General features: G+C 45.6%; 2 protein-coding genes across 4 annotated transcripts in view; both read left to right on the forward strand.

Moving 5' to 3' along the window:
• The window catches only part of CFAP70 (cilia and flagella associated protein 70), a 39,651-nt gene extending 33,018 nt beyond the window's left edge, over positions 1–6,633 (forward strand). For all 3 annotated transcript variants that reach the window (XM_060282404.1, XM_060282403.1, XM_035131387.2), the window contains exons 24-28: positions 1,363–1,524; positions 2,590–2,679; positions 2,811–2,912; positions 3,374–3,421; positions 4,163–6,633. In XM_060282404.1, coding sequence (XP_060138387.1) covers positions 1,363–1,524; positions 2,590–2,679; positions 2,811–2,912; positions 3,374–3,421; positions 4,163–4,243 — 483 coding nt within the window. In that variant the 3' untranslated portion in view covers positions 4,244–6,633. The remainder of the gene's footprint in view (positions 1–1,362; positions 1,525–2,589; positions 2,680–2,810; positions 2,913–3,373; positions 3,422–4,162) is intronic.
• Positions 6,634–8,235: 1,602 nt separating this feature from the next.
• The window catches only part of RHOT2 (ras homolog family member T2), a 38,002-nt gene continuing 26,379 nt past the window's right edge, over positions 8,236–19,858 (forward strand). The window contains exons 1-2 of the mRNA XM_035131220.2: positions 8,236–8,348; positions 17,686–17,744. Of these exons, the coding sequence (XP_034987111.1) occupies positions 8,312–8,348; positions 17,686–17,744 (96 nt within the window). The 5' untranslated portion in view covers positions 8,236–8,311. The remainder of the gene's footprint in view (positions 8,349–17,685; positions 17,745–19,858) is intronic.

Consider the following 19,858-nt stretch of genomic DNA (forward strand, 5'->3'; position numbering starts at 1 on the left):
TTCCGCTCACCCAGCATCAACAAGACAGGCGCCTCCCAAAGTGCCGAGCCTGAACATCACGTCAGTGATGCCAGATTTCTTAATACCATTTGTATTTTATTTCACTGTTTACCAAAAAAGGGGGGCAGCACATATATGAGATTTTATATGTATAAAAAAGGTAAAGGACCCCTGACTGTTAAGTCCAGTCGCAGACAACTCTGGGGTTGCGGCGCTCATCTCGCTTTACTGGCCGAGGGAGCTGGCGTTTGTCCGCAGACAGTTTTTCCGGGTCATGTGGCCAGCATGACTAAGCTGCTTCTGGCCCAATGGAACACAAAAACCAGAGCAGCACACAGAAACACTGTTTACCTTCCCGCCGGAGCGGTACCTCCAGCGCTTTTTGGCATGCTTTCAAACTACTAGGTTGGCAGGAGCTGGGACCGAGCAATGGGAATTCACCCCATCGCGAGGATTTGAACCGCCGACCTTCTGATCAGCAAGCCCAAGAGGCTCAGTGGTTTAGACCACAGCACCACCCGTGTCCCTATATGATACACACACACAAATATATATCTCCATAGACCTCCCCGAACTGGGAATAATATGTCATGTATCTGACAAAGTTGACTCTATTCCACCAAAGTTTATGCTGGAAGGCAACACATATGATAAAAAGGTGCCTTCTTTTTCCTTACATTTCCAGCATACATTTGAGCCTGTTTTATACATTTTTGCCAATTTGCTAGAAGTTAAATACCATCGACACATCATTTTCATATAATTTTCTTTCAACGTATAACATGCCATGAACTTTAAATCCCAATTCCATAACTTCTCCCATGCTACAAGTTGTATATTATACCCAAAGTCTCTCACCCAGTATATCATTACTGATTTGACCTGTTTGTCTTTTGTATACCACTCTAATATTAATTTATACATTTTTGAAAGTAATTTTGTTTTATTCTCTAGAGCAGCTATTTTTCAAATTTAGAGATTTCAGTACAAAAACCATTCTTTTTGTCTACCTTAAATATATTATTTAATTGATAGTAACCAGTCAGTTAGTAATTCTCTTATATCTTCAAACCTTGTTCTTTGTACGTTGCCCAATCATTTCTCATACAGTATTCAGTTTTTTTTAAGGATATCGCTTCTAATGGGGAGAGCCACCAAGGTGTTTTTTGCTCTAATAAATTTTTATATTTTCCCCATGCTTCATAAACCAATTTTCTTACAACATGATACAAGAAAGCTCATTGTACTTTAACCTGTTTATACCACAAATATGCATGCCAACCACTTATTGCATGGAACCACTTATGCATGGAAACACTTATTCCATTTCCTGCCACCATTTTTATTTTATTTTTTGTGCAGAATCCAGAGGTTTGGGCTCAGAAAGGACATCTCTGCTACCTGACTGGGGACTTTGCCGAGGCAAAGGCCTGCTATGAACGGACCATCAGTTTTGTGACTGATGCAAAGGATATGCATTTTGTCTACCTGCGGTTAGGATCCATCTACTTAGAGAGGAAAGAGGTGAGGAGACAGAAAATGGGGAGTTCAGCGGGACACAGACGAGCTGGGTGGCATGAAATCTAAGGGGAACCTCTCCTACTCAGACTGGGGAGGCCTGTTGCCTTCAAGCCCTGCTTGTGGGCTTCTTGGAGACACATCTTGATGTTAGAAGCAGGAGGGCCACTGGACTAGTTGAATCTGCTGCCCTTTAATGTGCTCGTTTTACATTCTGGAATTTTAAAAGCTATTGTTTTCTGCTGGGCAAAGTTTTTACATTTAAGTTAAGTGCTCATTTCAGATTGTATTGGTTGATTTTATCTTGTTTTAGTAGTCCTTTTTGGTTGTTTTGTTTGTTTTTGTAAAGGGGACTCCCTACAGGGAGCCTCCCCTCCCCCCCCCGGTCATTCTAGCCAGCACTTCGCCGAGCGATAGCACGAGCAGCAAGTCAGGAGGGAATGAGGAATGGAGCGAGGGCTCAGTGAGGCATCCGAGCCCTGGCTACACTTGGAGTACAGAGCGAGAGCGGGCAGGAAGGGCTCAGAGACGCGTCAGAGCCTTGACACTGCTCTGGGCGAGAGACAGAGGGTGAGGGGCTCAGCAAGATGGCGGAGCCCAGGCGCCGCCCCAGCCAGCAAGAGGGGAGACCTCTCCTTCCAGCACCCGAATTGAGGTATGCGCCCACACATAAGGCTAAGGGGCGGCGTTTCGGGGTGCCCAGGCTTTAATGCTGGCCCCGAAGCAGACAGAAGCCATTGCCAGATTCTGGAAGTGACTAGGTGGTCATGTTTTCTGCTATCTCTGCACTGTAAATAGTATGCACAATAAAACTCTTAAAGACAGCGCAGACTGAAGCGTCTTGACTTGAGAGTAGCCGCAACAACCCCCTGACAGTTTTGATATTCCTTTATATGTCACCATCAGTTACTGAGCAGCTAATAAATATAATAATAATAAAAAACAATGTCCTTTGTGAGTAGTTCTCTTTGAAACGGTGGCTAGAGAAGGCTTCTGGCAAGAACAAAACAGAGTATAGTGTCAATTGTCATAGCATGGAGAGTAATTTGCCGACCTCTGTTCCTCTGACAGTATGAAAAGGCAAAGGACATCTACCTGCTGGCCAGTAAGAAATCACCTTCCTGTCTCACATGGCTGGGAGTAGGAATTGCCTGCTATAGGGTAAGAGACTGGTGCTCTTTAATCCGGCTGCAGTGCACTCCCACCACTCCCACTGCTGATGCTTGAGGCTGAGTGCACAGCACATGGGCTTGCGCTAAGTTTTTAATTAGTCTACTTCTCCCTCTCTAAAGCTCAAAGAGATGGCGGAGGCAGAAGATGCCCTCTCCGAGGCCAATGCCCTCAACAACAACAATGCTGAAGTGTGGGCGTATCTGGCTCTCGTCTGCATGCAGGTGAACTCTCAAGGGCCTTTTAACCCAGCAAAAGACGTATCTGCTTTTCTTTACAGCAGTGTGAGTATGTTAGGTGGAGGGTTTCAAGGAGGCTCTCAGTGGAAACAGGTATTCAACCATTCTGATGCCCAAGCTTAACATGGTTCATCTGTGCATCTTTTTGGGGGGGTGTGGGGTGGGAACCCTCAAATATTTAACTGGTAACTGAATGGGTCCAAGGATGCTATTTCTCAAAACAGAAATGTGGAAACATTTTTGGTGTCAAAATCCCCCAACATCATTTCCCTTTTGTTTGTCTCTATCCTCAAGTTGGCACCTAACAAGTACTTCACTGGGGAGTGGTGTTTCTCTGCTGTCCATTCTTTTTCTTAACCCACAATTAAATCCTTTGCAGTTTCTCGCAACTGCAATATTGTGTTGTAAAAGATCAGCTTACTGTGGACTGCTTTCTTCTTCTTCAGGGTGGAAGGCAGCTAGAGGCAGAACAATCCTACAAATATGCTGTCAAGGTTTGTCACCCTTTTCTCTCTTTCATGATTGCTAGATTTGTGGAAAGATCTTACACTTTGGTTCAGAAGCAACCAGCAGGTGTGACTAGCAAGTCACACATTCTTTAAGCCAGGATTAATTTAGTCACCATTTTTCTATTCTTCTTTTCTTTCTTTTTTTAAACGTATCCCTCCTTTCTATTTCTTGAAAAAATGCAAGGAGGCTAAGAACAAGAAGAATGATGAAGCAATAGCAAAACCATTACGAATAAATGAAGGCGACACAAACATGAGTATCAAGTAAAATCAAGTGGAAAAACCTTTTGGGCATGAGCACTAGTGCTCTCTGTGACCAAAGTGCTTTTCTGTACACTGGTTGTATTTTAAAGTCAATGCAAAAAGGGCTATTCAATGTCCGTGTGTAGACATTATGCTATATTTATATTGTATATCAGGCATCAATGCGGGTTCCGAACGTTCCCATGATGAAAAGTGACACTGAAAATGGCATTGAATTAGATGTGGCATTTCTCAATCAGCTGCTGTTGCGTGCTGCTATCTCACCATCCTGACATGATCTATCATAGGTATCTGATGCCAGCTTTTGGCAGGCCGAGAGTGAAAGTATTTCTGGTTGTCTTGTGTGGCCTTGAAGTAGGGATTAGCTGGCCCAGCCTTCCTCCTTGAACCAAAGCATACATGACAGATCTTTAAATAGGCACTTGATTTAGCTTCGTCTTATCCCTTCTCCTTCCATTGCAGCTGGAGCTGGCCAACGAGGAACTGCTTCAGGAGATCCATGAGGTGCAGTTAGAAGTTGGTTTTGGCGATCCGTCTTTCTGAACTCTTCCAATTTATGGACACTTCGACTGTTTTGAGCAGGGGGTGAACAAAGAGTTGGGTGTTACGCAGTAGGAAGATATGCCAGATTCCTACCACTGGGCACACCAATCCACAATGCCCTGACCTTTTTTGCTGACGTTTATTGTATAAAGCAGAGGTGGAGAACCCTGTGCCCCCCTCCCTTGGTGTTGCTGGGATCCCAACTCTCATCAACCCCATCTAGCATAACCAACAGTTAGGGATTGATGGGAACTGGAGTCCAGCAAAATCTGGAGGTTCACCCTTGGTATAAGGAACCTGGAATTTTCAGGTGGCAGCTTTCTAAGCATCTGGGAGCAAAGTGGGATGTCTTTAAGAAATGCAGGTATCTTCCTTGGGACAACCCCATGCACATGGCAAGGATCTTGCTGTGCGGAGTGCAGAAGCCATGCCATCGTTGTCAGCCACGTGAACCAGTAAGGAACCAGAAGGGCTGGCTGGCTGGCCTGCAGGGAACAGAAGTGGCGAAGCAGCAGGCCTACTCCCCAAAATTAGTGACCTTCAGACATCAGTGTAACATGGGTGTTTACTTAGCCCCACAAGGATTGGTGCAGCAAAGTGGGAGGAAGAGATGTGTTTTAGATCACCTACATTGTTACAACTGCACATTCTGTTCAGGAGCTGCTACACCTCACAGCTGAAGCAAAAGAACACAGAATAGATTGGGTGTGATGCAGTATTTTGTACCCGTGGCTTCTGAAACAATGTCCATGGGTGCAAGCACACATAGAGATTTGGATTGGACTGGATTGGCTCAGCCACATAAATTGGTCATAGAAGGATCCTGCGAGTAGAGGCTAAATCCTTGGAGACTTGAGTTCACAAGATTGTCTAAGGATAAGTGGTGCAAGTGATCCCCTTTTTCTTTTACAATACCGTCATTGTATTTTATGCTTAACTTTTACTTTTTGTTGACATGTTGATGTGTTGCATTTGTTTTGTGAACTGCTATTGGGTGCTAAGTAAGAAGATCAAGAGTTGTAGAGAGAAATTATTTTTCACACACACACACACGCTGACACCAAAAGCAGCCGCTTGACTGTAGGCAGCAAAAATGTCGTTTTGATTACATTCCCAGGCTGTAATCCTTTGCATGCTTTCCTGTATGCCCCGTTGAATCCCATGGGTTTTACTTCCAAGAAAGCACACACAGGATTGGCTTGCTCATGCTACTGTTAATGTGACGTGCATTTTATGATTAATGCCTATGACGCTCTAATTGTTTCACTTTTATTTTGTAAATTGCCTGAAATGCAAAGTTGGAAGGGTATACACTATATAGATATAAATATTTTTCTGTGTGTGTTGTTTTTTAAAAAATGTGTATCTTGTTGTTACACCTGTATCTTTGTCAGGAAAAGCAAGTGAAACGGAATTCAACAATGGTCACACAGATACCCATGAATCTGCTTCACTTCTAGGCATGCCGCAGTGGCCCTCCAGTTGTTGTTGGACTCCAGCTCCCATCAGACCCAGCCAGAATGGCCAGTGCTTAGGAATGATGGGAGCTGGAGGAACACAGGCTCCTCAGCTTCTGGTGCTTTTTATCAGAAAAGACACTTGTGTTACAATTGGGTTTTTTTGTGACCTAAGTTGTTAGGTTTTGGATCCCCAAAAGTCATATGCAGCAATCCTGAGTTTCTGTACTGTATATGATTTATTTTGATGTTTTGTTTGTTAAGACTCTTCAGGTGAAATGTGGTTAGTTCGGGAAGGGCACAGTTGGCAGAAAAATTCTCTCTTACATCAGTTCTTTGAGCTCTTGTGTAATTTCTTTTCTGAGGCTTTTGGACTCCTTCCCAACAGATTGTGCCCTTTTCATTTTCTCTATAACTATCAGCCCTAACAAAGTGTGTGAGAGAGTTCTGAAGTTTAAGCTGGGTTCTTTCTGGGTCCTTGTCCGTCCTAGGAAATAGTGTACAAATGGAATGGGATTACAATTGTGTTGCAGATCTATCAACCAGAAGAAGTGGACATTTTTTCATCTATGTATCAACCAGAAGAATTGGAAATTTTTTCATCTGACTTTGAAAATTTCCCAAGTAAAGGCAGGAGGAGCGTACGGTTTGAAAATGACTACTGAAGCTAGCTCATTTCTGTTTTTAAAATAAATATATATATATGTATGTATGTATGTATATTCATTAATTTACAAAATGTGTGAGCTATTTGTCTTTTTTTTAAAAAAAATGCCTGTAACAACACACAGCTATTAAAAATTTATATGGAGTTGGGATTTAAAATTTACAGCTTGTTATACCCTGAAAGAAAATTTCATGACAATGATAGTACCTTACACCAATTAGCAAAAATGTATAAATCAGAGTCGTGTACTTGCTGGATGTGTCAAGAAATGGGTACTTTTTATCATATGTGGTGGGCTTGTAAAAATGTGAAGGAATTCTGGGAGATGATATACTGTATAATGAAATGGGGGGGGATGCTTAAGTAGAGTTTTACAAAAAGACCAAAATTCTTCCTGTTGGGTATATTAAGAACGGAAGCCCCACAGACCAAAATAATTTATTTCTTTACACAATTTGTTGTTGTTGTTGTTTAGTCGTTCAGTTGTGTCCGACTCTTTGTGACCCCCACAAACCAGAGCATGTCAGGCACTCCTGTCTTCCACTGCCTCCCACAGTTTGATCAAACTCATGTTGGTAGCTTTGAGAACACTGTCCAACCATCTCGTCTTCTGTCGTCCCCTTCTCCTAGTGCCCTCCATCTTTCCCAACATCAGGGTCTTTTCCAGGAAGTCTTCTCATGTGGTGGCCAAAATACTTTATGCAATTACAGTAGCCTGAGAATGACTTCAACAAAGGAGAAGTGGCAGATAAAATTAATGGAATATGTAGAACCGGCAAATTAACAGGAAGAGTGGAAAATCTTTGCAGAATCTCTGAAGAATTATGTAAAGCAGGACAAAGTGTTAGCAGGATTAGTTTAAATTCAGGTTAAACTTTTAAAACTATAGGGGGAAAGGGAAGTTTGAATAAAAGGGGAAATGAGAATATGCTGTTTTGATGCATAAACAAATGGAATCATGGGAGGAGGGTAAGAGAAGTCAATGATTGAATCTTGGGTGATATTCAATGAGAGGTGAATTGTAATGAAAACTATAAATAAAATCTGTTAAAAAGGGGGAGGTGGGAATAAAAATTATTTTAAAAAACAAAAACTACACATCTATTATATGATATAGTGGCTAATGTGTTGACTTTAGACCAAGAAGACTCGTGTACAAATCTCTGTTCAGATGATCTGGGTCAGCCAGCCCCGCCCCCCAACATAAACATACTCACATGCATGTTTGAGTTCCCTCCATCATCTTTCTTTCTTATTTATTTATTTATTTATTTATTATTTCCCCTCTTTTATCTGACAGGGTTCAAGGCACATAGCTGCCAAGTTATCCCTTTTTTTAAGGGATTTTCCCTTATGCTGAATAGGCTTCCTCGCAAGAAAAGGGGAAACTTGGCAGCTATGTCAAGGCAGATAAAAACAAGAACTGCTAAAATCTGGCGACATGCCAAGGTAATGCCTGCCCCCTCATTCTACAAACTTTTTTACCAGAATGTTTACCAAAATGCTGGATCTCACAGCCTTTACTTAGTTGATTGGCAGAATATATCACGTTATTCAATAATCCTAGCACATTAAACACACACTATTACTACAGCTGCCGCTCTCAAAACGCCGATTACCTGCGCAGGCGGTAGAATCGCTGGGAATCGGGGCTGAATCCCAGCAGGCTCCGTGGACTCTAGGTGGCGCTACGCTCCCGCCCACCTTCCCGCCTTCACACTACGGTAGTCCAGCTGGCTCGTCAAGAGCAAGAGGCGCTGTACTTTGCCCGCCGGCCGAGAGGTGCCGCTGCTGTGACTGACGCCCTTCTGTTCTGGCTGCTCTATGGTCGGAAATGAAGCGGAAGTGGGAGAGGAGGAGGCGGGCTGGGAAGCCGCTGCTGTTCTGTGGGTGGGGCGCTGTCAGGAGGCGGGGAGCGTCGTGGTGGCTCCTGAAGCGACAGCGATGAGGCGGGATGTGCGCATCCTCCTGCTGGGGGAGGGTAAGCACTGGGGAAGCCCCCCCTCCCTATGGCTGGAATGAAATGAGGGGTGGATTTAGGGGAGGGGGTCAGAGGTCATTGAGGATGCAGGTGAGGGAGGGGTCAGAGGTCGGGAAGGGTGGAGTTGGGGAGGGGGTCAGAGGTCATGGGGTAGTCTCTGAGGGTTGCAATTGGGGGATATGGATGCCTGATATGGATTTATAATGCTGGAAGGCAGGTTTTCAGAACGGGGGTTGGCCTCTTAGAGGCAGTTTGACAGAAGTGGAGGTGAGGGGATGAAAGCTGGTAGACGAAACATGGGGGAAACACAATCCTATGTGCCCCCCAAGCGCCCTTTGCTTTTGCTGAAACAGACTGACATTTTGGAACAACCGTAAGGGTTCAGCTTGGAGAAAAGGAGAATTATCACAACCATAATCATAAATATTCTGATTACAAAATAAGGGTTATCAATAGCATACTGTTGAGTGCATCTTTATACATCTGACATATTGGTCTCTGGCTTTTGACAACACAAGCCCTGGTGGGTTTGTTGTTAAGATGCTTTCGGGCTCTTGGGTAATATTTAATATTTTGCCAAAATCCGTTGGCAATCGAAACTGTAGGCAGATTGGGAAATACGTGGAAAGCAGCTTAAAATAAAGTCAACAGCACTATATTGTTGTATTTTTGGATACATACACAGAATGCAAATATTTTAAATAGAATGTTTTAAGAGCTCGCAAAGTGCAGAAATTAACAAGCTCAGTTGCAGTCCTTTCCCAATGATGGGGGGTGGGGAGGAACAGTGGAAATTCGGTAAAGATTTAACAGCAATTGCTGTTTATGGAAAATCTGAAAGAAAATTAAAAGGGCAAATTTTGTGTGGTGGGTCATAGCTGGGAGGAGTGTGGAAAGATCAGAAGGAAGCAGCCTGTGACTTCATCTAAAGCAGGGGTCCCCAAACTACGGCCCCCGGGCCGGATGCGGCCCAATCGGCCTTCCAATCCGGCCCGCGACGACCCCCGCCGCCCGCTGCCGCCGCCCGCTCTCACGGCGCGCGGCGCAGCGGCGATCTGAAAAATCGGCAAAAAAATCGCCGAAAATCCTTTGTGCGCATGCGTACGGGCCTCTCCCGACCCGGAAGAGGTCATTTCTGGTGCACTTCCGGGTCGGGGGAGGCCCATACGCATGCGCACAAGCGATTTTCGCCGATTTTTTTCCCGCCCGTGTGCGTGTGCGCATGCGCACGGGCGCGCACTCCCCCGCCCTCCGGCCCGCTGCGCGCGCACTCCCCTGCAGTCCGGCCCACCGCGCGGTCGGCGCGGCGGGCACCGGCCCGCCGCTCGGTAAGTCTGGGGACCCCTGATCTAAAGTCTCAGTCACCAGCTTCGTTTCAGGAAAATGTATAGGCTTGGAGAGAGGAGTTTGCAGTTGCTTTGCTGCTCCATGTCATGTTTGGCCCCTGGTCCACACTGGGTTTACTGTGTCATTCAAACCGGGACTTGTGGTTAATCTCTTGCCTTACCAGGTTGGCTTTAGCTCAGGTTAATGACAACCTAAGCCAAACCATACAAAACAGTACAGCAGCAAAAAGGGCTGGGGAGTGGCAGTGTGGCTGCAAGCTCCTTTCCGGGAGCCTGCTCAATTACGGGAGCCTACATTCCCAGTAAGCCATGTTGTTGTTATTGTTTAGTCATTTAGTCGTGTCCAACTCTTCGTGACCCCATGGACCAGAGCACGCCAGGCCAGTAAGCCATAGTTTATCTTAATGTGTTGTGCAGACCAGACCACTGTGTTTTATAGTAGCTAAGAGAATGAGTATTCAGGTACTACTGTTGCTTTCAGGTCCTGCTTGTGGGCTTCCTAGTGGGGAATCTGATAGGCCACTTTGAGGATAGAATTTGGGACTGCACAATCCAGCAGGGCTTGTATAATGTTCTTATGATGTTTATATAAATCAGAACAGTATTTATGCCTCTCCCATCCACACCTTGCAGGCTAGTCAAAGTTTCTGGGCTTGGAAACTTGTGAACTCAGATACAGCTTTACCTGGGCAGGACTACTGCAGAGATCACATGTATGGATTCTCATGAACCAAGCACCAGATGGGGTTAGCCAACATTGTGCCCTCTAGATGTTTTGGATTACAACTCACGGATGCTTTGAACTACAACTTCCCTCCCTTATTATTGGCCATGCTGGCTGGAGCTGACGGGAGTTGTAGTCCAACAACATACACCGTGTTGCCTATCCCTGTAGGTTCTTCTTCTTCTTTGGCGATCACTCGTAGCCGAGTAAGATTGTCTTCCATAAACATGGTTTTAACAATGAGTCGGTAAGTGACTGATGAGGCCAATTCTGGATCCACACGTCCTTCCACAGTGGGGACATCGGTTTGCGGGCAGGAGTTGATCACGGTGTGGGTTTGCCAAGCGTGCCTTCCTCTTAGCATGTTTCTCCCTTGCGTCCTGAGTTCGAGTGTCTTCAAAGCCCATGACACCTTTGGAAAAGGCTGTTCTCCATTTGGAGCTCTCGCAGGCAAGTGTTTCCCAATTGTTGGTAAAATAAAAAAATTCCTTCCTTTTTTTTTTTTACTTCGACCCAGACCAACACGGCTACCTACCTGTAACCAATTGTTGGTGTTTATACTACATTTTTAAAGATTTGGTACATTGTTGCTGAAGCAAAGCAGGTATGTAGACCTGATCAGTTCATTGACTAGAAAATATATGAAAGTCCCAGAGAATATAAGTTTAATAAATATGTTAAAGAATGAATGATCCCCTGTGGATCTTTCTTTTTGTATATACAGTATATTCCTGCGTATAAGACTACTTTTTAACCCAGGAAAATCTTCTCAAAAGTCAGGGGTCGTCTTATACGCCGGGTCGTATTTCTTATACAGTGAGTATATCCCAAACTCTATATTTTAACTGGAAAAGTTGGGGGTCGTCTTATACGCCCAGTCTTATACGCCGGAATATACGGATCCTTCACATAGATAGCTATTCTAGAAGCCTTTTCCTCAGCATACTTTACATATGCAACATACATTTTTGCCAGGGAGCATTTGTGCACATGGGAAAGAGTGTGGCCCTGGAAATTTCAACCATCAACTGACTAGCTGTTGTTAGGCAAGCCTAAGTTCCCTGCCTATGATATGGTTAATGTGAATACTGATCTGCCTTACAGGGCTGTTGTAAGATTTCTGAGATGTTGTGGAGTGCTTTTAATAACTGACATGTGTTGCATAAATGCTGAGTATTGCATCAGTTGCCTGGTCAGCGTGGTTCAGTCCAAGAATCATATGATTTTCCTGTGTCTGGTATGGCTCTTCTGCCTTCAGGGTCCTGGAGGTTCATGGCAGAGAAACCAGTGGCCCTCCATATGCAGTCTGAAGGAAGTAGGGCTGGGCTAAGCGACCTGGTGTTTCCCTCTGACTTTTAAAAAAAGTTGGCACCCTTAATGATCTCCTTATGCAGAACCTTCACACAGAAACAAAACTGACCTGCTTCTGCTACACAGGCAAGCTTATGGAGGATTTGACTGTCCCAGTTCAGAATTATGTCTAAAATTAGGCACATCTTTCCAAAGGGTGAAGACCCTGTGGCCAGAAGGACTTTCTTCTGGCCAGCTGTCCTTTGGGTGGATAGGAAGGGTGGCTTGGTAGCGTCTCATGGGAAGGAAAAATAAAACAAATACAAGAAAGGGATGTGTGGTTGATTCCCCAGCACATACTCTGAAGGTCCATAGTGCAACTACTCTCCTGAAGCTAAGCTTGTCTGGATCTGATCATTATCTGGAAAGGAGACTGCCTTTGATTCCCATCTATGCCACCTTGATTTCCATGAGGGGGTAAGGCATGACATGAATGTAATAAGTTCATTGATTGTTTTGTTGTGTTTCTGATTCATCAATTAGTGCAGATATGAGGAACTTGTGGCCTTGCAGATGTTCTTGGGCTCCATCTTCCCTGGCTATTGGCCATGCTGGCTGGGGCTGCTGGGGGTTGGAGCCCAGTGATGTCTGGAAAGCCACAGGTTCTCAATCCTTGGTCTAACCTACTATGTTTGAATGATGGTGGCCCCTTTAATACTGCAGTCCATCACTTGATGATCATCGTGTTCATGTTGAGAGGCACTGTTCCTAACTCAGTGACAGAGAACAGACTTTGCATCCACCCCTAGTTAAAAAGAGGAGGTGGTGGCTTATGGGAGAGAAAGGCTGCTCTCTGCCTGCCAGCTGGATGGTGATCAGAGTTGATAATCCTGGGCTAGATGGGCGCGCAGTCTGACCTGAAATAAGGCAACTTCCTAAGTTCCTATGAACTTGTGTGAGTGACCCACGGTAAGTATGCATGCCCAACTGTTGAGGTGGAGTATAACTTTGTCTCAGAAGTAGAACTGAGCCTGCCTTTATTGCAAGCTGGTGAAGTCGACATGAGGGGCAACCTTGTCTCTGGAGAGTCTCAGGTGGCTGTAGACCATATAGGCAGCACCTTTCCACAAATCACAACTGGGGAAAGTGTGGCTCTCCAGCTGTTATTGGGCCACAATGTCCGTCGTCTTTTAACTGTTGTTCACGTTGGCCAGAGCAGATGTGAGTGTGTTGCATTAGCAGTATAAACTCTGTTAACTCCACAGAGCACCTGAAAAGCCACACGTTCCCCATCTCTGGCCTAAATGTAAAGAAAGCTCTTTACAGTTCCAAAAGTGTGTGTGGCTGTCCACTGCATGTCAGTGTCCTCGTTTTGCTCCATCTTTCTTTGCTATTCTTCCCTTTGGGATTTTTTGGCAGTAGATTTTATTTTTTTGTAGAGAATAGCCCTCAGGCATTGGAACAGAGTCACTCTGCCATGGGGACTCAGTGTCTTCCTTGCATCCAGCCATCCCCAAATGTTTTTTTTCACCCTAGAGAATCATTGTGGGCTTTGTTATTGCCTTAAGGAAGTATTTATGTAATCAGAAAAAGGAGGTGGGGGGAAGCAAAGGGTTAGATTATTTTTTTCTAAATTTAATGGGAGAACTGGTCTCTTTCCCACTCTCAATTTTTGTATGCAGTAAGATGTTTTAGCTTGGATAATGTAGAACTCAGAATTTGGGTTGAATTTGCTAGAGTCCAAGCATTCTTACACCAAAACTATTTGGTGTATTCTGGTGGTATTGGTTTTCCTGCAGCCCACAAATTATAGCATTAGAAGAGTCTTTACGGATCAGATCAAATTCCATCAAGTCCAGCATTTTGTTTCAGGATGCCATCCAGCAGCCTACAAAAGCTCACAGGAAGAGGGCACGATGGTACTGATGGTTGCCCGCTTTATTATCCTTTCTCAGTCGGGTTAAGACAGGTATCCCCAAACTTTGGCCCTCCAGATGTTTTGGACTACAATTCCCATCATCCCTGACCACTGGTCCTGTTAGCTAGGGATCATGGGAGTTGTAGGCCAAAACATCTGGAGGGCCGCAGTTTGGGGATGCCTGGGTTAAGACATGTTTATTCTCTCAGCCTTTTGTAAGAGATGGTCCTTTAAAACACCCTCCTTGTATTTTCTGTCTCTTTCTGGTGCCCCCTTTCCATTTCCCCCCTCCTTACCACCCCCATGAAATTAGGCCAAAAGCCACAGCTTGCCCATCCCTAGTTTAAACATTGAAGTTGCAAGGGAAGGATGGAGGCCCTCTATTCTTCTTTTAACAAAGACAATTTTGCATCACTATCTTGTCCCAATTCCCCCCCCCACCTTTATTTATTATTACACTTATCCCACCTTTTCTCCAAGGAGCTCAAGGTGGGGTACACACTTCTCCACCTCTGCATTTTATCCTCATAACAACCCTGTGAGGTAGGTTTGGTTGAAAGGTAGTAACTGGCTCAAGGTGGGGTTCAGGGCTCGGTGGGGATTTGAATCCTGGTCTCCCTAGTCATAGTTGGACACTCTAACCACTATGCCACACTGACTTGCAAGTTTTACAGAGAGATGACAAGAATGGGATATAAAACAAACAGGCAAGGTGATTGAGCGGGTGGTCGCTGAACAACCCCAGGCACGCCTGGAGGATGCAAACCACTTGGATTCCTTCCAGTTGGGATTCAGGCCTCATCATGGGACTGAAACTGCCTTGGTTGCGCTGGTCGATGATGTCCAGCGGGACAGGGACCGAGGTGAAAGCTGTTTCCTGGTCCTGCTGGATCTCTCAGTGGCCTTTGACACCATTGATAATGACATCCTTCTGGACCATCTAGAGGAGTTGGGAGCACTGTTATGCAGTGGTTCCGCTCCTTCCTCCTGGTTCGTGTCCAGAAAGTGGGGGGGGGTGAGTGTTCCAACCTCTGGGCTCTCACTTGTGGGGTGCCTCAGGGCTCCATCCTCTCCCCCATGCTTTTTAACATCAATATGAAGCTGCTGGGAGAAATCACAGGGGATTGGGCTGGGCATTCTCCAGTATGCGGATGACCCAGAAACTACAACTAATCCAGAATGCGGCAGTGAGACTGGTAACTGGGAGTGGCTGCTGAGACCATATGACACCGGTCCTAAAGGATCTTCACTAGCTCCCAGTCCATTTCTGAGCACAATTCAAAGTGTTAGTGCTGACCTTTAAAGCCCTAAACTGCCTTGGCCCAATATACCTGAAGGAGCATCTCCATCCCCATCGCTCAGCCCTTATACTGAGGTCCAGCTCCGAGGGCCTTCTGGCGGTTCCATCACTGTGAGAAGTGAGGTTACAGGGAACCAGGCAGAGGGCCTTCTCCCTTCCTTCAGTTGTCAAGGAAATAGACAACTACCTGACTTTTAGAAGACATCTGAAGGCAACCCTGTTTAGGGAAGCTTTTAATGTTTAATGTTTTAGTATGTTCTGATATATGCTGTGAGCAGCCCAGAGTGGCTGGGGAAACCTACCCAGATAGGCGGGGTATATATAATATTATTATTATTATTATTATTAGGTTGGTCACCCAATGTTGTAAGGTGCAAAGGAGAAGGAGGAACTCCAGTCAAGGTCTATGGATCTTGCTCACCTTCTCAAGTTAACTGTGTCTTGGAAAACAGCATTAGGAGCTGCCAAGGTCTCTCTGGGAGCATACAGCTAAAACAAACTGAATTTTTCCTGTTTGTGTGGGCTGCAAACAGCATTTTCAAATATTAATAACTTTAAAAAGCTTCCTCTTTGCTGAGAGTAGTTACTATTCCAAATCTTGGCTCGGGGCACTGTGTATAATTAATTATCTGAGTTTTTTTCTGAAATATATATGTGTGTATAGGAGGCAATATATTGGGGGCTTTGTGGATTTAAACCTAAAATAGCAGATTCACTAACAGATAACTGTCTATGCTTTGGGGATGAAGGATTGGGAGGTAACCCTAACCCCCTATACCCCAGTGCCTTTTCTCATGCCCTGTTGGTGCTATTCCTTGACTCTTAACTGGACTCTTGGAGTTTCTTGCCTGCTTTAATCTTAAACTAGTGGCTTATGCATACTCCTGGCTTGTAAACGAGTCCACAAAAGTTACTAGCCAGGCAGCTTACCCAGGCCTTGCATCTATGTTAGTAATTTTTTTGAAATGACAATTTCCTATTCCTAGGTGATGGATGTATTCTTTAACTTTCCCTGGCTTTTACCCTCTCACCAGCTGGCACAAGGCTTCCTCCTTTCCCTCTATCTCCCTTTCCCTTCTATTGCACGCCTCCCCCCCCCAGGGTGAGTCTCCAAGCAAGAACTACGGTAGTGTTTTTTTCTATTTCTGCTCAGCTCTGCTGCAAATGAGTGTCTTTGGGGAAGGGTTGTAGTTCAGGGGCCAAGAATCTGCTTTGCATGGAGGAGGTCCCAGGTTCAATCCACAGGTAGGGCTGGGAATGTCTCCTGTCTGAAACCCCAAAGAGCTGCTGCCGGTCAATTTAGAAAGTACTGAACTAAATGGACCAATCACTGCCAGGCGATTTCTGGCGATCCTCTTATTTGAGCTAGTGTGGTGTTGTGATTGGAGTGTTAGACTAGGACCGGGGAGACCGGGGTTCAAATCTCTGCTCAGCTGTGAAGCTTACTGGGTGACTTTGGGCCAGTCACAGTCCCTCGGCCCCAATTTATGTCACAGGGTTGTTGTGGAGATAAAGGGGGATAAGGGAATGTACGGTATATCACCTTGAGCTTCTTGGAGGAAAGGTGGGAGATAAATGTGATAAATGACAAGCAATGTTGGTGAACTGATGGCACATGGCTGTCTTGTTATTGGGTGGGGGAGGGGCAGATGGGATGGGACAGGACTCTGAGGCCATTTTGGCCAAGTCATGCCCCTCTATTCTACACCTTATATGAGTCAGGTGCAGGACAGGTAAGGAGCTGACTCATCTGAAATCATATTTGCAGAGGCACCAACCATGAGCTGGTTGTCAGGTCTTGCAAAGCAGGTGCATGGAGCTGCTTGAGATCCAACAATCAGCTGTCAAGTCTTGTTGTGCAAAGTGTGGGTGGGAGGGGTTGTCACCTGGTGTCACTATGACACCAGAGAAGTCACAAATCCACTTCTCTGTGAATGAGAGAACAAACTCTCCCAAGTTTGCACCATTAAAATAAACAAATCCTTGTGTCATTTGCATGTCTGCCTTTTCTCCAGTGAGCCCAAGTGTGACATATGAAAGGGGCTGCTCCATGTTTATCCTGTCAACATCCCCGTGATAGTGTTGAACAATATCTGGAGGGCCACAGGTTCTCCATCTCTGGCCTAGATGCCACTCTGTCATTTGAGCTCTGCTGTATCTAACCATGGACCCGCCATGTCTCTGTTATCCTTGATTCAGCTCAGGAAATGTTTGTGCAGAAGTAGTATCCCCTAGCTGCAAATATGCACCCAACCCCCACCGAAATGGTCAGATTTGTCTTTTGATATGAATGGGGATGCCATCACCCACCCAGTTCCCCTAGTCATTGAATGTGACAGAACCGAAACTGGGGACGGTACGTCCTGTCTGTTGGATACCTGTGTCTCAGATGGGCTGTAAAGCTGTAAGCTTTTTTGAAGTGATGCACACCCGTCCCCAACATAAGCATCCACATTGCAGAGATCCAGTGTGCTGTAGTGGATAGATGGTTGGATTTGGGCCAGAGACTCCCCGAGTTCAAATTCCCACAACGCCGGGAAGATCACTGGATGGCCTTATGCAAGGGTGCATGCACTTGCACACACACTCTCTCTCAATTAACATGCACAGCTGTTGAGAAGATAACATGGAATAACCACCATGTTACTCGCTACTACATTCCACTGAATTTCCTTAACTTGGTAAGAGTTGCTGTAATGATCTTCTTGTTTCTTCTTCTCTCCACCCCACTTCCCTCCCTCCTTCCTTCCCTCTCATAGCCCAGGTGGGGAAGACCTCCTTGATCATGGCCTTGGTAGGCGAGGAGTTCCCTGAAGAGGTGAGTGGAAGGTGGTTCTCTTTCCTGTTGGCATGTAAAAAAATCATAGAATCATCATAGACCTGCAGCCAAGAGCTTTGGCTGATAATATCAGCTCAGGATGTGAAGTTACACTATCGCCTGCCTGCTCTGTAGCTGCCTTGGTGCTCTCTGCTCAAAGTCCACAGAACTCCATTGCCAGACCACTCCCTGCCTGCCTATCAGCCAGCCAAGTGGCACCCAAGTGGCATTCTGCCCTTGAGATATCAGAAGTCCCCCCCCCCCGGGCCCTTTTCTTTCTTGGGATTTTTCTCCTGCCTTCTACTACCCCAATCCCCAACTCCTTTTTAATTATGGTCTTCTCCTTCTCCTACAACAGATGGGGAACCTGTGGCCCTCTAGCTGCTGTGACCTGTAACTCCCATACCACTGGCCATACTGCCTGGGGCCTGTGGGAGGTGGAGTCCCCAAACCTGCAAGGGGCCACAGGTTCCCCACCCCAGATCCTAGCGGTTTTCACTTTGAAGTCCCGCTACCTGCACTGCCTTCTTCCCTTCTGTTTCTAAGCCAGGAATCTACAGATTTGGTTAAGTCCATGAGGACATAAAAAGTACCCTTCTGTATCAGGCCTAAGGCCCTATCTAGTCAATCTTCCTGTTCTCATAGTGTCCAACCAGATGCCCCAATGCAAAGCAGGACCTGAGCACAACAGCGCTCTCACCACTTGTGATTCCCAGCAGCTGGTGTTTAGAAGCATACTGCCTTCCACAGTGAAGGGAGAACCATTGGCAAGTAGCTATTGAGAGCCTCATTCTCCATGAATTTGCCTAATCCTCCTTTAAAGCCATTCAAGTTTTTTTTTTGCCATCATGACACCTAGGGGTTGCTGTGAGGACCACTCCTCCTTCTTGCTTTGGCACATGCAAAGTGGGATGCAAGCTTGGATTTTGGGGAGGTTCCATCTTTGCACTTGTGCTGCAAATCCCTCTGGAGCTATGTGTGATGTCAGCAATGAGAGAGACACACACTTGGCAAGGACCCGCTTGGGCTACTTACTGAGGCCTGTGATAGGCCCTCTTTCCACATCGGCCATCTCTTATGCAATCGCTTATGCAACAGTTTCTGCCATGGTTCCTTGTGAACTTTTTGTCCCATGCAAACAACAAAAGCAAAACAGCACTTTGATTCCTCCATAAAAGCTGCATAGTTTCACACCTTTTGCTCTGAGCAGTTTTAATTGTTAACATCTTTCATGGCGGTGGAGCAGCTCAGTCAGTGGCTATGAGCAGCTTGCAGGAAATGGCAAGCTATGCTCTGGTGTGTACATGAGAGTTGGAAGGAATCATTCTTTTCCCGTACTCCAAGCCAGAGCCATCTTCGGTAGCCCAGTGACAGAGCACCTGGTTTCTATGCAGGAGGTTCTGGGTTCAATCCCTGGAATCTCCAAGCAAGGCTGGGAATGCCCCACATCCCTGATCTTGGAGATCCACTGCAAATTAGTGGAGACAATACTGAACTCGGTGGACCAATGACCTGACTCTGTATAAGGCAGCTTCTTAAGTTACTAAGCACAGAATCTGGGGGGAAGGGCTATAACTCCATGGTGGAGTCTCCACTTTGATTGTAGAAGGTCCCAGGTTCAATCCCCAGCAGCTCCAGATAGGACTGGGAATGTCCTGCATCTCAAATCCTGGAGAGCCACTGCCAGTCAGTGTAAACAGTACTGAACGAAATGGGTCAGTAGTCTAAGGCAGTTTCCTACATCACTAACAGAGGCTTGTAAATTAGCCTGCTAAGAAGTAGGAAGCTGGCAGCTGGATTGGTTGTAAGGATAAAGGCAAGTCCCATGGTGGCTTGTTGAGAGCAGACTGAGGCTGATGGGACAACGCCCACCTCATGCACCCTGCTCCCTGCTGGGTGGACATCTGGTCTGATCCAATGAGGCTGTTCTTATGCCCTTTTTTAAAAAAATTATTTCTCCATTGATTTGATTTGTTACCTGCCCTTTCCCATAGGGTCTTAGGGCAGGTTACAACAATGTGAAAATTCAATATGAAAAAAACCCCTCTTCAGCTGCTGGTTTCTTCTGTCCTTTCCAGCATCTGGCCAGGACAGTTCCTCTGGAGTGGTTGCTG

The sequence above is a fragment of the Zootoca vivipara genome, chromosome 14, assembly GCF_963506605.1.
Source record: "Zootoca vivipara chromosome 14, rZooViv1.1, whole genome shotgun sequence".
NCBI classification, from domain to species: domain Eukaryota; kingdom Metazoa; phylum Chordata; class Lepidosauria; order Squamata; family Lacertidae; genus Zootoca; species Zootoca vivipara.